The following is a 14178-nucleotide window of genomic DNA, read 5'->3' on the forward strand; positions in this document are numbered from 1 at the left end:
GGTTAGTCTGCTCCAAGCATTTCCACAAAGGTCAGTGTTTTGTAGTAGTTAATACGTCATTTTTCATAACATAATTGGTGATATAGGTTACAAGCAAGTCTGGCGCTGAACAGAAATTGTGGCGCTATGCTATCACTAATTGCCCAGTACGATTACAGCATACAATATTATTGTCACTGCTACATTTCTGTAATGCGAACCAGAAATTATTTCCACTACTAATTAATTACCGTTGAGCTCAAAGGTCCTATTAGTAAACGGTTAACGAATGTGTATTTATGAAGACGATTTGTGAGACTGGTAAACTTATGATACATACGATGGTCTTTTGTTCTACACGGTGCATTTCAAGGTCCTGTACCCATCCGTCGGTAAACTGTACCGGGGCTTGTTGCAGTGACCTGAAGTTACTAAACTTCATGAGTGTATGCACTCACTCCAAGAACCGTATAATTATAAATATGAGCGTGGTGAAAGTTGGGCAGCACGTCTTTTGTCCCTCTGTGTGCTCGTAAGGGTATAACCCTTTCACTCCATTGATTTTTTCCTCGTATCTTTTCTTTGCCTTTTCATCAAGTCTGTCTTTGTACGAACCGGCATTGTTCTCCTTCGTTTTGTACATAACTTTTTTGGGGGGGCAAAGAAAAAGCAAGAAGGTACTGTAACCAGAGAATGAACGTTTTGCGGTGCTGCAAATGCTTGCATTTGATGCGGTACTTTGATTGTTTTGCCACGAGTTACCGGCATGCAATGCGCGAAAGTCACGTGGTCTGTCAATCTCTATAGGGTCAGTGCAAAACAACCAGGCACTTTTACATCAATAGCTCAATTATGTCCAGCAATATTGTCAGAAACTTTTTGATACACAGACTTTGCTCATCTCATATAAATGATTGATATTAAATGCAGTCAAGTCCAGTTGAGCTTCAGAGGTGCAAACATAGTATGAAATTGATACATATAAAGTCTAAATGTGTTCAATGAAAAAGGGATCAATGGCAAGGCGTAGAGATTCAGTATCTTCAGTGGACACGCCATTTCTGGCACAAAACACCTGTAAAAGATGGTTGATTTAGGAGGTGACCTGACAACTTCAGCCTGTTAAACATAGCAATGGAGTAGTATGTTTAAAAAAAACCTAATTAAGCATGCACTCAGTACCCTAAGAATTATTATGGTAGTTAAACACAGTGATAGTTGTATATCATATTCTATCACTTCAAACTGAGGCGATCCAGTAATGCTGCACTAATGAATTAGACTAACTATTCACTTTAGCTAAAGTTATTAAGTTAGCTAAAGAGTTGGGATGCTGTGTAAGACATAAATAAAGCTAAAATACAAAGGTTTGGACACTGTTTTGCATGTTTCCCTACTGCAAGCATACAGGGCTCTGAGAGGGTACAAGATGACAACTTTGGAATTCTACTAGAAACAGTCGATCATATTTGTTTGTCAAAGCTGAATTCAGGGCAAACTACGCTAAATTAGCGTTTTTAGCTAAAAGCTACAATAAGCATAAAAGTTACTGTAGGCTATCATTTGTTAACATGACGCTTGTTCTTATACATGTAAAACATTTATTACCAACTTGAGAGTTTATCCGCTGGTCATTCGACATGATGAATGACTTCTGAAGTCTTAATTCAGCTCAAGACGATGTAGATTCCCGTCAGTAACACTTTCGGTCTGCTAGTAAAACGTAGTTCTATTAATCTGCGCTTGATTACTCTTGAACCGGAACCGGATGTAAGTCCCAAAAAAATGAATTTTGGAACTGAAATTGAATTGTAGAACTGAAACGGTGAGAAATGAATCTGAAATTATTCGAGAGCTAAATTTTTAAAGGATAAAATACGGTTTCAAAGCAAATGAATTCATTTTCAAAATATAAAATTTAATTTCAATTTAGTGATGATCATTTTCAAACGATTAAATTGAATTTCAACTTAGGCTAATTCATATTCAGTTTGTAAAAGCATTTATTCAAGTTACAATTCAGATTCAATCCGAGCAATTCAAATTCGAATTTAACCTATTCAAATTCAGTTTCTGATGGCACAGATTTCTGCCTATAACAGACCTCGATCACTGAAGACAGACTGCATCAAGAGTGTGACCTTCAAAGTGCTTTATTTATTCACTTCAGCCAACCTCTTTTATGTCCCCATTTATTTAAAATCTGCTCTAAGAAATATTTCCTGTGATCAACTTATACAATTTGGAACATTTGTGTGTTTTTTAATATTTATTTAACCTTTATTTAACCAGGAATATTCCACTGAGATTAAAAACCTCTTTTTCAAGTGAGACCTGGCCAAGATAGGCAGCAGCAAATGTCTTACAGTTACAGAAATCACTCAATCAAACACAGGCAGCAACAACACACATGCAAAAATAAATGAAAAAAATAAAATAACATAAGATTCAGTAAAATTCAATAAAATTTAAATAAAAATAAAAAATCAGTTGAAATGACAATCAATCTAATTGAAACAATTGCATGTTATGGACTTGGCCTCAAGGATTCGTAGTTTAGATTTAAAAGCACTTAATGAAATGAATTCAGTCATTTCCCATTCATTCTGCAGTTTGTTCCAAGCCAAGGGTGCTAAATGGACAAAAGCTATTTTACCAAATTCAATTCAGGCAGTGTTCACCTCCACATTAAAGAAACTGCTGCTCATGTGTGTTTGTAGATTCTCAGTCATCCAGGTCATGGTTGTCTAAAGAGCCTGGAAAGTGACTTCACTTTTTTATGGTTCTGGGTGATGTTTCACTTCTGATTCAAGAAGCTTCTTCACTTCATGAGCTTCCTTTGCTCATGTTCCACCTCTGCGCAGTTTCATGTCATGACAATGCAGTGCAGCTCTCCCAAACATACAACAGAGGGCGCTATGCACATTCACTGAAGTCAAGAAAAATACAAGTGGAGGAGGAAACAAACGGCAGCATCAAGAGAGAAAACGAGTTCAAAAAAAGTTAGTCTCTTATTGCAATTATAAACAACATTTAAATTTCATGTTGATGCTTCATGTTAAAAGTCTTTGAGCTCGGTGTGCTTTTACTGCTCAGTAAGAAAACTGATGCAATTTAAAAGAAATTGTTTAATTTAGGATTTAGTGATATCTACTTTGAAATGTCGCTGTACTATTTCAAATTGAATTTGAAAGCACAGCCTCATATGAAAAGTGAATCATGATGAAATCCTGAAACCTATTTTCAAATGATGAAAGTCGGCTCTTTTTCATATTAATTTTCTTCAGGGCTAAAAATAAAAATCTCCACAAGTGATAACAAACAATATATTAAAAAATTAAATGTTTCAGAGCTTTGATGATGAGTAGTTAAAACAGCATTTACAAAAGAGAAGCAGTAGAGTGAAATTGTTTTGTGTAGCAGCGACATCTGGTGGAGCAATAGTGTTTCTGAGCTTTGCGAGTATGAAACGTCTATTTTTCACTTTTTTCTTAGAAGTATCAAAATGCAGGACTGAATATAAGATGGAAATGAATTTAGACGTTTTATGAGATATGAAATACATATGTCTCCATGTACTACAATTTAATTTAAATTATTTTAGTTTTTTTGTTTTGGGGTATTTTTTAAAACACTTATTTTAGTTTGAAAACTGGATTCAGTTTTTAGATTTGGGACAAAACAATGGACAATTTCAAGAAATGCATTTTATCAACAAAACTTATTTTGATGTTTACTGTGTTTATTTTAATGCCCTCTATAGCTCAGTGATTAAAATATGTTTATCTGCCAGCAATGAGCAAACACCCTCCACGTAAACATTTTCAGCCTCAACAATCAGCTCAGATTTATGAAGTTTATCATGTTCAGGCCCTGCAGCTGATTGGTGGCATGTCTGATCAGAAAGCCTTTCTGCATCTTCACAGTGTGAGTCTGAGAGTTTCTGAACAACAGGATGAGCTGCTACACACCTGACACCACATTCAAACACACACAAGCAGCAAATCTAACACAATAATTTAGACCAAAGAAAAAGGTTCACAATTTGCAGTTAACATGAAGATGTTCTAGAGTAGAAACAACACACAGCACACAAGTTTCATGTAGAGATGATTGTTTATTCTGAATGTTATTTTCATTCAGTTATTTCCCATTATTTTGAGCAATTTTCTGGTTTATCCAGTCCATGTAAGGACAGACATTCACAGTAACAGCTGGTCCAGTACAGGCATGTTTCAAACCAGAACTGATTACACCATAAATCATGTTGTTGTAAATCACTCCACCACCAGAATCACCCTGAGAGAGAAAAATATAGTTTGTGTTTAAGTTTCTTCCAAAAGATCTAAAACATACACAGATGATATACAGTAATGTTAGCAGTCAACTTACCCTACGTGTATCTACATTATGTTCTTCCAGACACAGCCTCTTGTCATACGGCACATATGCAGTACACTGAGAGTTTCTGGTAGGCTCACAGTCAACAACATGCATGTTTGCACACTTTAGATGAGGTGGTTCGCCATCGACTAGAGAAAAAAGAAAAGAAAAGAACAAAAGTCATTCATAACCTTTCAAAAACTAAAAACTTAAGGAAAATGATATTTTCCTTTATTTCTACAAACAATTCAAATATTTTTCAAGCAAAATGTTTTATTAAAAAAAACTGCATCTAAAAAGGTGGGAACCTGCCATATAATATATACACTGTAAAAAAAACAAAAAAAACAACAACTTTTTTATATACAAATTAAATATAACTATAATAACACACAAACCAAAATGAGATTTTAAAATAAACTGAACTAATCAAGAAAAAGTATTCTTACTGTCATTGTTGTTCTTATCTACCTGGTACTTCCCAAAGCCTGCCACCTGAACGACATCATTTCTAGAAACAGAAAAAAAGGTCATAAATTAATTCCACATCCACCCGTGTCTTGTGAACACAGAATAAAATAATAAATCATAATGATGTACACTGCATGCTGGGTATTTCCAGTCCAGCTACAGCTACTAACTCTGAGTAACTGAGGGTTCAGATTTCACACATCACTGTTTGCCACACGCGTTTCATTGTCATTCACTGCGTGTCATGGATGTAACTCCTAAAATCAAAACAAGGAATCTTAACTCTTGATCCAGGCTCAGTTATATTATCGTTGATGTCAGTCAGGTGGAGATGCAGGTATAATGTCAGTCATGGGTTTGAAACTTCACAAGTATGATGTCATCCTGTTGATGGACTACTGCCCTGACCTGCATGATAACCATCTTCTCCTGCTGCATTAACTTGTTTGAACCTTTCTAAGTCCCGTTCTGAAAACCGTTCCATGTTAACATTTTTTGTTTCACTGAGCCTCGTGTTATCAGTTAGAGCAACAAACACTGTGAGTGGCTTTCATGGTTTCATTTATAATATTATATCAAATGATATTTTGTTATTACCCTGCTTATTAGTTGTGGGTAATGGATTCCATGACCTCCCTACAAGATGATCTTATATACAATCTCAAAGCTTATTCACTTTTTTTAAATTCATATTTGTTAAAGGACACCTCTATGAAGACAGATTAGAAGTTCAATATGTTGTATGATTTTCACTTTAGTCAAGCAGCCTTAACAGGAACCACATTTCTTTCAGTAATGACTGATTTACCCGTTACTCTCATAATACACTGTGTGACAGGCAGATCCAATATCCAGGACTAAACTCAAAAGCAGCTTTAAATATAGAGTACTTGGCGATACTAGCTCGGCTATTGCAACAGACAAACAGGACACAGCCAGAAAGAGATCCAGACAAACAAAAGTATGAAACAAAGGACTTAAATGCACACAAAGTAATCAGGCAGATGGGAAACATGAGGTAACACAGGTGAACTAAATCAGGCAAACAACAGGGGGAGCAAAACTGAACACAACACACACTGAGACTACCAAAATAAGAAGGGAAACAGAGCCAGAGGTTAAACTCCAGACATACAAACTTGGGAAGGACAAAAACCTGCTGCCTGTTACAAACAGACTACAGAGTACAGAGTTATTCTTTAGAGGGAATGAATGAAAATGATAATCATTTATTTTAAACTGGTATTAGTATGTTTATTATTACTATATTATATTATTTTTCTTAAATGGTCCTACTTCATATTCATTCATGTTTCATATTCCACTTGCTGAATGAAATTCACTGTCTAAAAGACACAGAAATACTATTTTTAATGTTGTTAATGATGTTAATGTGTACAGTAGAAAGTGTCACGGTTCTGGGTCATTTTGACCCAGCAATTTCAGTTTCTTATATTTTTATGTATTATGGTTTTTATGTATTCTGATTGTCTTGTTTTAATTCCATGTTTCAGTTTATTCTGGTTTAGGGTTTTGTTCTTAGGTTTTATGTCTTGTGCCCTCGTACTTTGTGTAGGTTTAGTTCAGTGTCAAATCTGCACCTTTGTGGATTGTTTCCTGTTTTACTTTGGAGGTCCATGTCTTATGTCAGTGTATTCAGTTTTGCTTCCCCGTGTCTCGTTACTAGGGATGGGTATCGAAAACCGGTTCTTGTTGAAAACCGGTTCCCACTGTTTCAATTCCTTGGAATTGTTTGCCATTTTTGCAAACGATTCTCTTATCGATTCCAGTCGCCCTGAATGACGTCACCACGTTGCGGAGCGTCATTTACCTGGCAGGAAACATGGCAGCTAGTTTGGTTATACTTTACGAGAACGGATGACAACAGGGCAACTTGCAATACTTGCAAAGTAGATATTTCATTTAAGGGAGGAAACACTACGAATATGCAAAAGCATTTGCTCACAAAACACGCGATGACCTTAAATGAATGTCGTGTTTTTAATTCCGCTCCGGACTCGTGAATCTCAACCCAGCAGCAGCGGTAACGTTTGCACGTCCTCTCCCGTTAATGCGGCAGGTAAATAATCAACTAACAGTGCATATTATGTTAGAGCGATCTGCCTTATTACAAAACCTGCCATTACTGTGCATTTAGGTGACCACGATGAGAGAGACAGACAGAGTCTGGCTCAGATGCTGGCAGTTCTCACTGCAGTCTACCGGTAGCGTCTCCTTTCAGACCAGGATAGACGAATGTCACCGAGCAGTGACTAAGTTTGTGGTCAAAGGCTTGAACCCATTTGCCACAGCAGATGATTTTCGGTAAGTGAATGTGTTTAATTGTAGGCAGGGACATTACTGGATATCCTTGTGTAATTGCTCCTGAATAATTTATGTTATACTTTGTTATTGCTACAGAAGAATATTTATTTTATTATTTTACATTTACAATTTTATTTTTTCCTGGGGACCCTGTGACACCCCATTGAAGAGCCGTAGGCTGTGGATGTCTTAAGATCTCACTGTTGGGTTTGTAAGGCCATGTTACTCCTAAATTTCTATCTTGTTCAAAGAGAAGATATAAAACAAAGTTCTAAGCTATTCGACTTTAGTGTTCTCCTTTCTTAAAAAGAATCGATAAGAGAATCGATAAAGAATCGAATCGTTAAACAGAATCGAAAATGGAATCGGAATCGTGAAAATCTTATCAATACCCATCCCTACTCATTACCCCTAATTTCTCCCAGCTGTGTCTCCCTCCTGTTTCCCATTCCCTGATTACGCCTCTGTGTATATAAGCCCTGTGTTTTCCTTTGCTCGCTGTCGCGTTGTATCCTCAGAATTGTGTTCTTGTCATAACATTCTCAGTTTGGTTTATGTTTTGTTTCATGCCAGCAATAAAGCTGAGGTTCTTTGAGTTTGCCCTTCATTCTCTATGAGTCCTGTATTTTGGGTCCTCATCCCTGCCTGAGGCACCTCAGGCCTGCCACAGAGCCCTGACATAAAGAAAAGTTGGAAGGATTGTACTTGTTATTGAATAGTGGTGCAATCCCTCAAAAACATTATACTTGCTGAGGGAGTTTGTCTTTGCTGTTGTTTATGTTTAAACTCCTTCTTTAGTGTAATGTAAGTTTTTACTGTGATATTGTGTTGATTGAGCTGCCCCATATGGAAAAGAAATAGAGAAAACTGGCAGATTTGGCCTACTTCATATAGTGAATCATATAAGGCTTATATGATTTACTCATGAAAGTGGCCACTTTCATATATTGTTTTATTAAGTATCCAAAACATACAAGTTTTATTTATATGATTTTCAAGGGATCTTATATCTCTTGTTTTCACTCTTGTATGCTTTTCATACAAGTTTTACACAAGACAGATACAAACTTTATAAGATTTATATATATCTTTTCCATATGAGGTGGTTTGTGTATTTGTGTGTTCTTGGTTGCAGTAATTTCCAAAATAAAGCATTATTTTGGAAATTACTTATTTATCTATTTTATTTTTTATCTATTTTATTTACCATCAAAGTTTTGTTTTGATGATAAAGTCATAATTTTATCATAAAGTATTAGATATCTCTTTATATGCTGCAGATATTGCAAGTGGTGAGGTATTTTGGGGATTTATTATATGATACTACCACTTGTGCTTTGAGAGGCGTACTATAGACAGAGCACATTATTATTTTATGGTTCTTTCTACTTTGATTTTTTTCTTTATGTTTGTCTTATATTCTGAACCATACAGCTCTATAAAAAGTGTGCGCCCCTGTTTTTCCCTTCATTGTTTTTATGAATGGAGTCACTGTGAGTATAATATGGCTTCTTGACAAAAACTTAAGGAAAATGCATAATGTAATGTTAATTAAATAATTTAATATATTTTGTAAATTAACATCATGACATACAAACATCCAAATATATGGTCAGGGTTCAGTAAGCAGGTGACTAATATTCAACATTGTGAATAAATAAATATCATAATGTAAATAAATGTAAAATGTCAATACAAATCAATAAAAATTAAAAAGTGGAAAAGTCAGAAAGGATTCAGACTTATTAGGTAAGCGCACCACTTACATTTTGGGAGGATTTGCACAGTCCGGTAAGGCAACGGTGTTCCTGCCTGGTTGTGAAGGAATTTCCAGTAGCATGATGTCCTCAATTGTATTTATGCCCACAAAAAACACTTTATTTGTGATTTTCACCTTTTTTTTTTTATCCTTAGATCTTGAGAATAATAACTTTATCCATGATTGATGTGGATGAACTCCTAAAGTTACATACATATTCCTGCACAAGGGGAAATGGGTGTAAGCGATTCGAATTACAGAACATGAGCATTTGAAATACTGTCCTAACATTTAAATTCTATTAAAAACATTTATAAGTGAAACTGTTGTTTTCTCACCATCCAGGGTCATTTTCCCAGCAGTGGGCTGCAGTCAGAATCCACCGTTCATGGATCAGTGAGCCACCACAGAGACTTACATGTGTTCCATTGGTTGCCTTTAGTTTCACGTGATACAGACGCTCGGAGTCTGGACACTTTTGGCCTCCATAGATCCTTTTGTGCAAATCTACTCCTGTGCTGACTGTGATGCCTGAAAAAGAAAATAATTTACTCACAACTGGTTGTTTCTTCCATCTGAAGAACAACATATTCTTTCTAGTTATTATACTTGCAGATATACTTGCAGAAATGTGTCTGCAAGTTAATGAAAAGAAGAAAAAGTACAATCATACTGTAGAGACAGTGTTACTGATACTGTAACATTCTGACAAATGTATAATAACTGATATCTAAGCAGAGACAAAGAAGAACAAAAACAGTATCTGGTGGTTTAGTGAAAACCTAACTAATCCTTTAGTAACACAGAATTTGTCGCAACCTGAGAAAAAAGTGCAATATTTCACTCACCAACACACAGAAGAAGAAGAAGAAGCTTCAGATGAGCCATTGCTGTCATTCAGCTTGCAGTGAATGCTGTGCTGGGACCTTTTTAAAGCCTGTTCTCACTGTGTTAGTGATGGATCCACCAATCAGAGAGCCTAATCTTATCAACAAAACCCCATTGGTCCGTTGGGTCAGTTTTCATGCAAATGTTGAACATCTCTTCATCTTAACAAAAAAGTGTCCTCATTATTTGTAGTCTTTGTCATCCATATACTCCAGGAAATGATACTGTATTTGTTAAAATAAGTGTTTTTAACAGAATAATTTCAAAGTTGAAGTTAATTTATACACACACAACTTTTTAAGGTGTTTATATATCTTTTCTAAGAGTAGCATAAAGGAAAAACTATAAAACATCTGTTCTTCAATTAGCAAGATATTGACTGACTTAATTTAACAATGTATTTATTTTCTTTTTTGTTTGTATTTTGTATTGCATTTTCCTGTGTTTTAATAAGTGATACTGCTGAACAACTACGTCTGGCTCACTGAGCACAAAACTCGGGGCCTTAGTATTTCATGTTCAGTTCGATACTTCCTTATGAGAAGCAACATTTTCAAGAAGCAACGCATATCAGTTGTGGTAGCAGCCTTAAAACCTTTCTCTGTGCCTCTTTCAGTGGTCAGCTACTACTTTCTAAGTTTTTTAATATGTTGATATTTCTTATTCTTTCAGCGCAGCTTAGTCATTCATGTTCGCATGGTTAAATAATAATACTCATAATCAAATCAAAATCAATTTTTGGATAAAAAGTTGTTTGACATCCTCCCGGATCATATTCTTAGCTTTTTAATAACAGCACAATTTTAATAATAATCAGTTTGTTGCTTTGATTTTTCAACAAATTTGTGCTGTTTCAGATCAGTTTGTGATGAGTCCATGTGACAAAGCCTTTTGGGTCAAATTTGTGATATTTTGCTATGTAAATTAAAGTGGCCTTTGTCTTGACTGTTGTCACATATGATGATGTTTCAAAGGTTCTGCTATGGGCTCAGATGGTGCAACAGAAGATTTAATTTTTTAGTTTTATTTTTTTCTTACCCGGATTAAAAACATATGCAGCAGTTTTTCTCAACTAGTCTGTAACACTTTCTGACACGTTCTTTAGATGGACTCAGGCGCACACCAGGAATTCCTTGTGAAAGAAGACAGTGTGTTTATTTACAGTGAGAAAACACCAGGTGAATATATGTACAGAGTGCCAGTGAGAAGGCGGTCCGGGGCTCCAGGGTCCGAAGGAAACAGGGAAAGGGTCGAACATGCTCCACTCTCTCACAGAAAAGTCCAATTCCTCTCCTCTGCTGCTCCTCTCGCTCACATACTCAAACTGTGGCCACAAGTTTGCATCATGGCGCTGATCCAGAATCCTTCCCTTATTGTTAATTCCTAGTGCTATAATAAAAAAGAGATAAGAATAAAAAAATGAAGTAATAAATATACAATAATGTATGTATGATGATTCAATTTGTTTGACTATCCACTCGGTGCAGGCGCAACGTTTATGTATTATTGTATAAAATACAATAATGTATTTTCTTTAAAATGTGTTTTTTGAATATCATAATTACAATAATCTAATCCATAATTGTGTTTTCTTGTCATTGTCTTTTCCAAGCAAATAGGAGTTTAAACCTGTTAGAGATATTCTTTTATCAAGCAATCAGGTATAATGAAATAACACTCAGACACTTGTAACAGTTCAACGTGCACAGGTGAGAGCTAAACAGAGACTCACACCCTGCAGCAGTTCTCTGCCTTTATTTATAGAAAGCATGAAGCATACAGAAGAGGAAGTAACATTCTTATCTATTCAAGCAAGCTGCGATGACTTCTTAGAATACTCTGTTCTCAGAATAACGGTGCGTGGGCGACACCCATGCTTAGGCGGCGATTTCCTGTTTCTGTCAGATAATCTAACAGTAAGCAATTTCTTTTAAATGCAAGGTGCAGACAGTTAGTTGTGCAGCTGGTTGAGTGCAAACAGAAATATGAACACTTTTAGCTTTAGTATATCAGCAATAATGAATAATAAAATGTCTTAATAATAAAAATCTTCTGACAAAACCACAGCAGTGAAATATGAGCTGAGTCAAGTTGACCAAGAATGAGCCTGACACAGCTGTTGTGTTGTGCAGTTTCACCTGCAGAATATAACCTATCAGACTAGAGTTATGTCCTTCAGCTTCGGTTCCTGAGAGTGTGAAACGTTAACATGGTCCGTGTGTGTGTGTGTGTGTGTGTATGTGTGTGTGCACAATGTTTCTTTACAAGTGAAACCACTAGATATGTGGTTCTAGTTTGGCTCTGTTGGCTCTGCTGCTGCTTTGTTTGCTTTACTTCCAAACTTTCTGCATTTAGCAAAAAGCCTCTTTTGCTGTTAGCTTATCAAACAGAGAGAGAGTCTGTCACCTTCCTAAACTTGATTAAATATTACCACAGTGTAATAGTGTACATATAGTTGAGGGCAGAGAGACAAAACAGGTGAGATGAGGAAGTGAACAGAGAGCGTTATGCAGTTTTCCCACTCCTGCCTGATAAAACCGTCTGTTTTGTTTCTCATGACACTTCTTTCTCTCTGATTCTTTCACTGTCTGTGAAAACAGAAGACTTTATTCATAGAGTTGTTGTTTTTCAAGATTTTTATTTTGTTCTGTTCCATTTTGGCATTTTGGGATATTTTTCTGCACTGTATGAGTGCTGCACACTTTGGAGGAAGAATGAAATTGTTGCTAATAGTATTTTTGTCAGACTGTGCCGTGTATGTCACCATAAATTCACTCAAAAGTCGTGTTTACCGTTCTAAAAGTGCTCTACATGTACTATGGTCCGGTGGGTGCTGCACAGTCTCCTGTTCTAACATTTAATCAGTCTCTTGGTGCTACATGACTCGTGCACATGAGCAACTAACAGATGATCACTCGAAACAGGAAAACCTGTGCTCAATTTTCAGTGTCATGGCAAAAGCTGTGGAGTATATATTGTGATCACTGACCATAATTTCAAAATACTTATTTGAGAAGTCGTTGTAATATTAACTTTGAGCCTTTTATTTTTGATGACAGATCATATTGACTGATTGTTCTGAGAGGCTGTGGCTGAGAATATTAAAAGATGGAATCAGACAAGGAAGATGAAAAAGGAATAGAGAAGGACACGGGGAAAAGAAAAGAAAAATATAAAGTGGGATGACGCAGAGTAGAGAGAGTAGATGTGAGATGAATCAGTAAAGTAAGAAAAGAGCAGCCTGCAATAGTCCACTGTTAGTATAACGTACAGTGGGATGCAAAAGTTTGGGCAACCTTGTTAATAGTCATTATTTTCCTGTATAAATTGTTGGTTGTTACAATAAAAAATGTTAGTTATATATATCACATAGGAGACACACACAGTGATATTTGAGAAGTGAAATGAAGTTTATTGGATTTACAGAAAGGGTGCAATAATTGTTTAAACAACATTTAACTCACTAACAACCTTGGAAGAGATTTTTATTTGTTTATTCTGCATAGGCTATTAGTATTAGGGACCCACTAATCCAATAGTTTGATTAGATATCAGTCCCATATTTACAAAAAAAACCTTGGTCAGATATTGGTGACAATGAGCTGATGTAGGGATGCACCGATACCACTTTTTTGGAAACGAGTACGAGTACTTGCATTTCAGTACTCGCCGATACCGATACCGAGTACTTAATAAAAACATGATTTAAATTTGCAGGTAACAGCTTTAGTCCTATAATTTAACAAACAAACAAACAAACAAGGGACTAGTTTGGAATTAAGAACATTTATTTAAAATGAAAAGCATGTTGTATGCAACATATTACAGAATAAATAATTATAAAAAAAACAAAATTTAATTTTAAATTTGTTCGTCTGTTTCTCTGTTTAGAAGTCTCACAAGCACAGTCACAGCTGGGATGACATCAGAGGCTAGTGCGTGGTAGCTGCTCACTTTTTTAGTTAGTTCCTCAAAGGGGGCGTGGCAACAGTCGTCTCCATAAGAGCCCATTGGTGAGCGGTGAGATAGTCAGGGAGTTCATGCTCGGACACATACACGCCCAGCACTCGCTTTTGCTCAATGAGAGACTGGAGCATGTAATACATGCTGTTCCAGCGCGTCTGTACGTCCTGCTGCAGTCTCTTTATTGGCTGGTTGAGCTGTCCCTGAACGTCATCGAGGCGGGAGTAGGCTAAGGCGGAATGTTTAAAATGCCCAACTATTTTCCGTCCCACTGCTATAGCATCAGCTATGCTCTTCTGTGCTAATAAGCATGGATAAATAAGCGTGGGTAAACTCTTTGTACTCGTTGTCGTGTTGGGATTTTGGTGCTTGATTAAATTACTTGTGTTAAATGCGCTACCTTTTGAGCC

General features: G+C 36.1%; 1 protein-coding gene across 1 annotated transcript; it reads right to left on the reverse strand.

The window, feature by feature from the left end:
• Nucleotides 1-4122: 4122 nt before the first annotated feature.
• LOC148102445 (beta-fibrinogenase brevinase-like) lies at nucleotides 4123-9506 on the reverse strand. The gene is made up of 5 exons (XM_087841534.1): nucleotides 9256-9506; nucleotides 8925-9137; nucleotides 4812-4873; nucleotides 4372-4511; nucleotides 4123-4278 (listed from the first exon to the last, which is right to left on the reverse strand). Exons 1-5 carry the CDS (start codon nucleotides 9504-9506, stop codon nucleotides 4123-4125), a joined length of 822 nt encoding a protein of 273 aa, XP_087697660.1.
• Between the last annotated feature and the right edge of the window lie 4672 nt (nucleotides 9507-14178).

The sequence above is a fragment of the Neolamprologus brichardi genome, chromosome 6 (genome assembly GCF_056152115.1).
Source record: "Neolamprologus brichardi isolate AB-2024 chromosome 6, ASM5615211v1, whole genome shotgun sequence".
NCBI classification, from domain to species: domain Eukaryota; kingdom Metazoa; phylum Chordata; class Actinopteri; order Cichliformes; family Cichlidae; genus Neolamprologus; species Neolamprologus brichardi.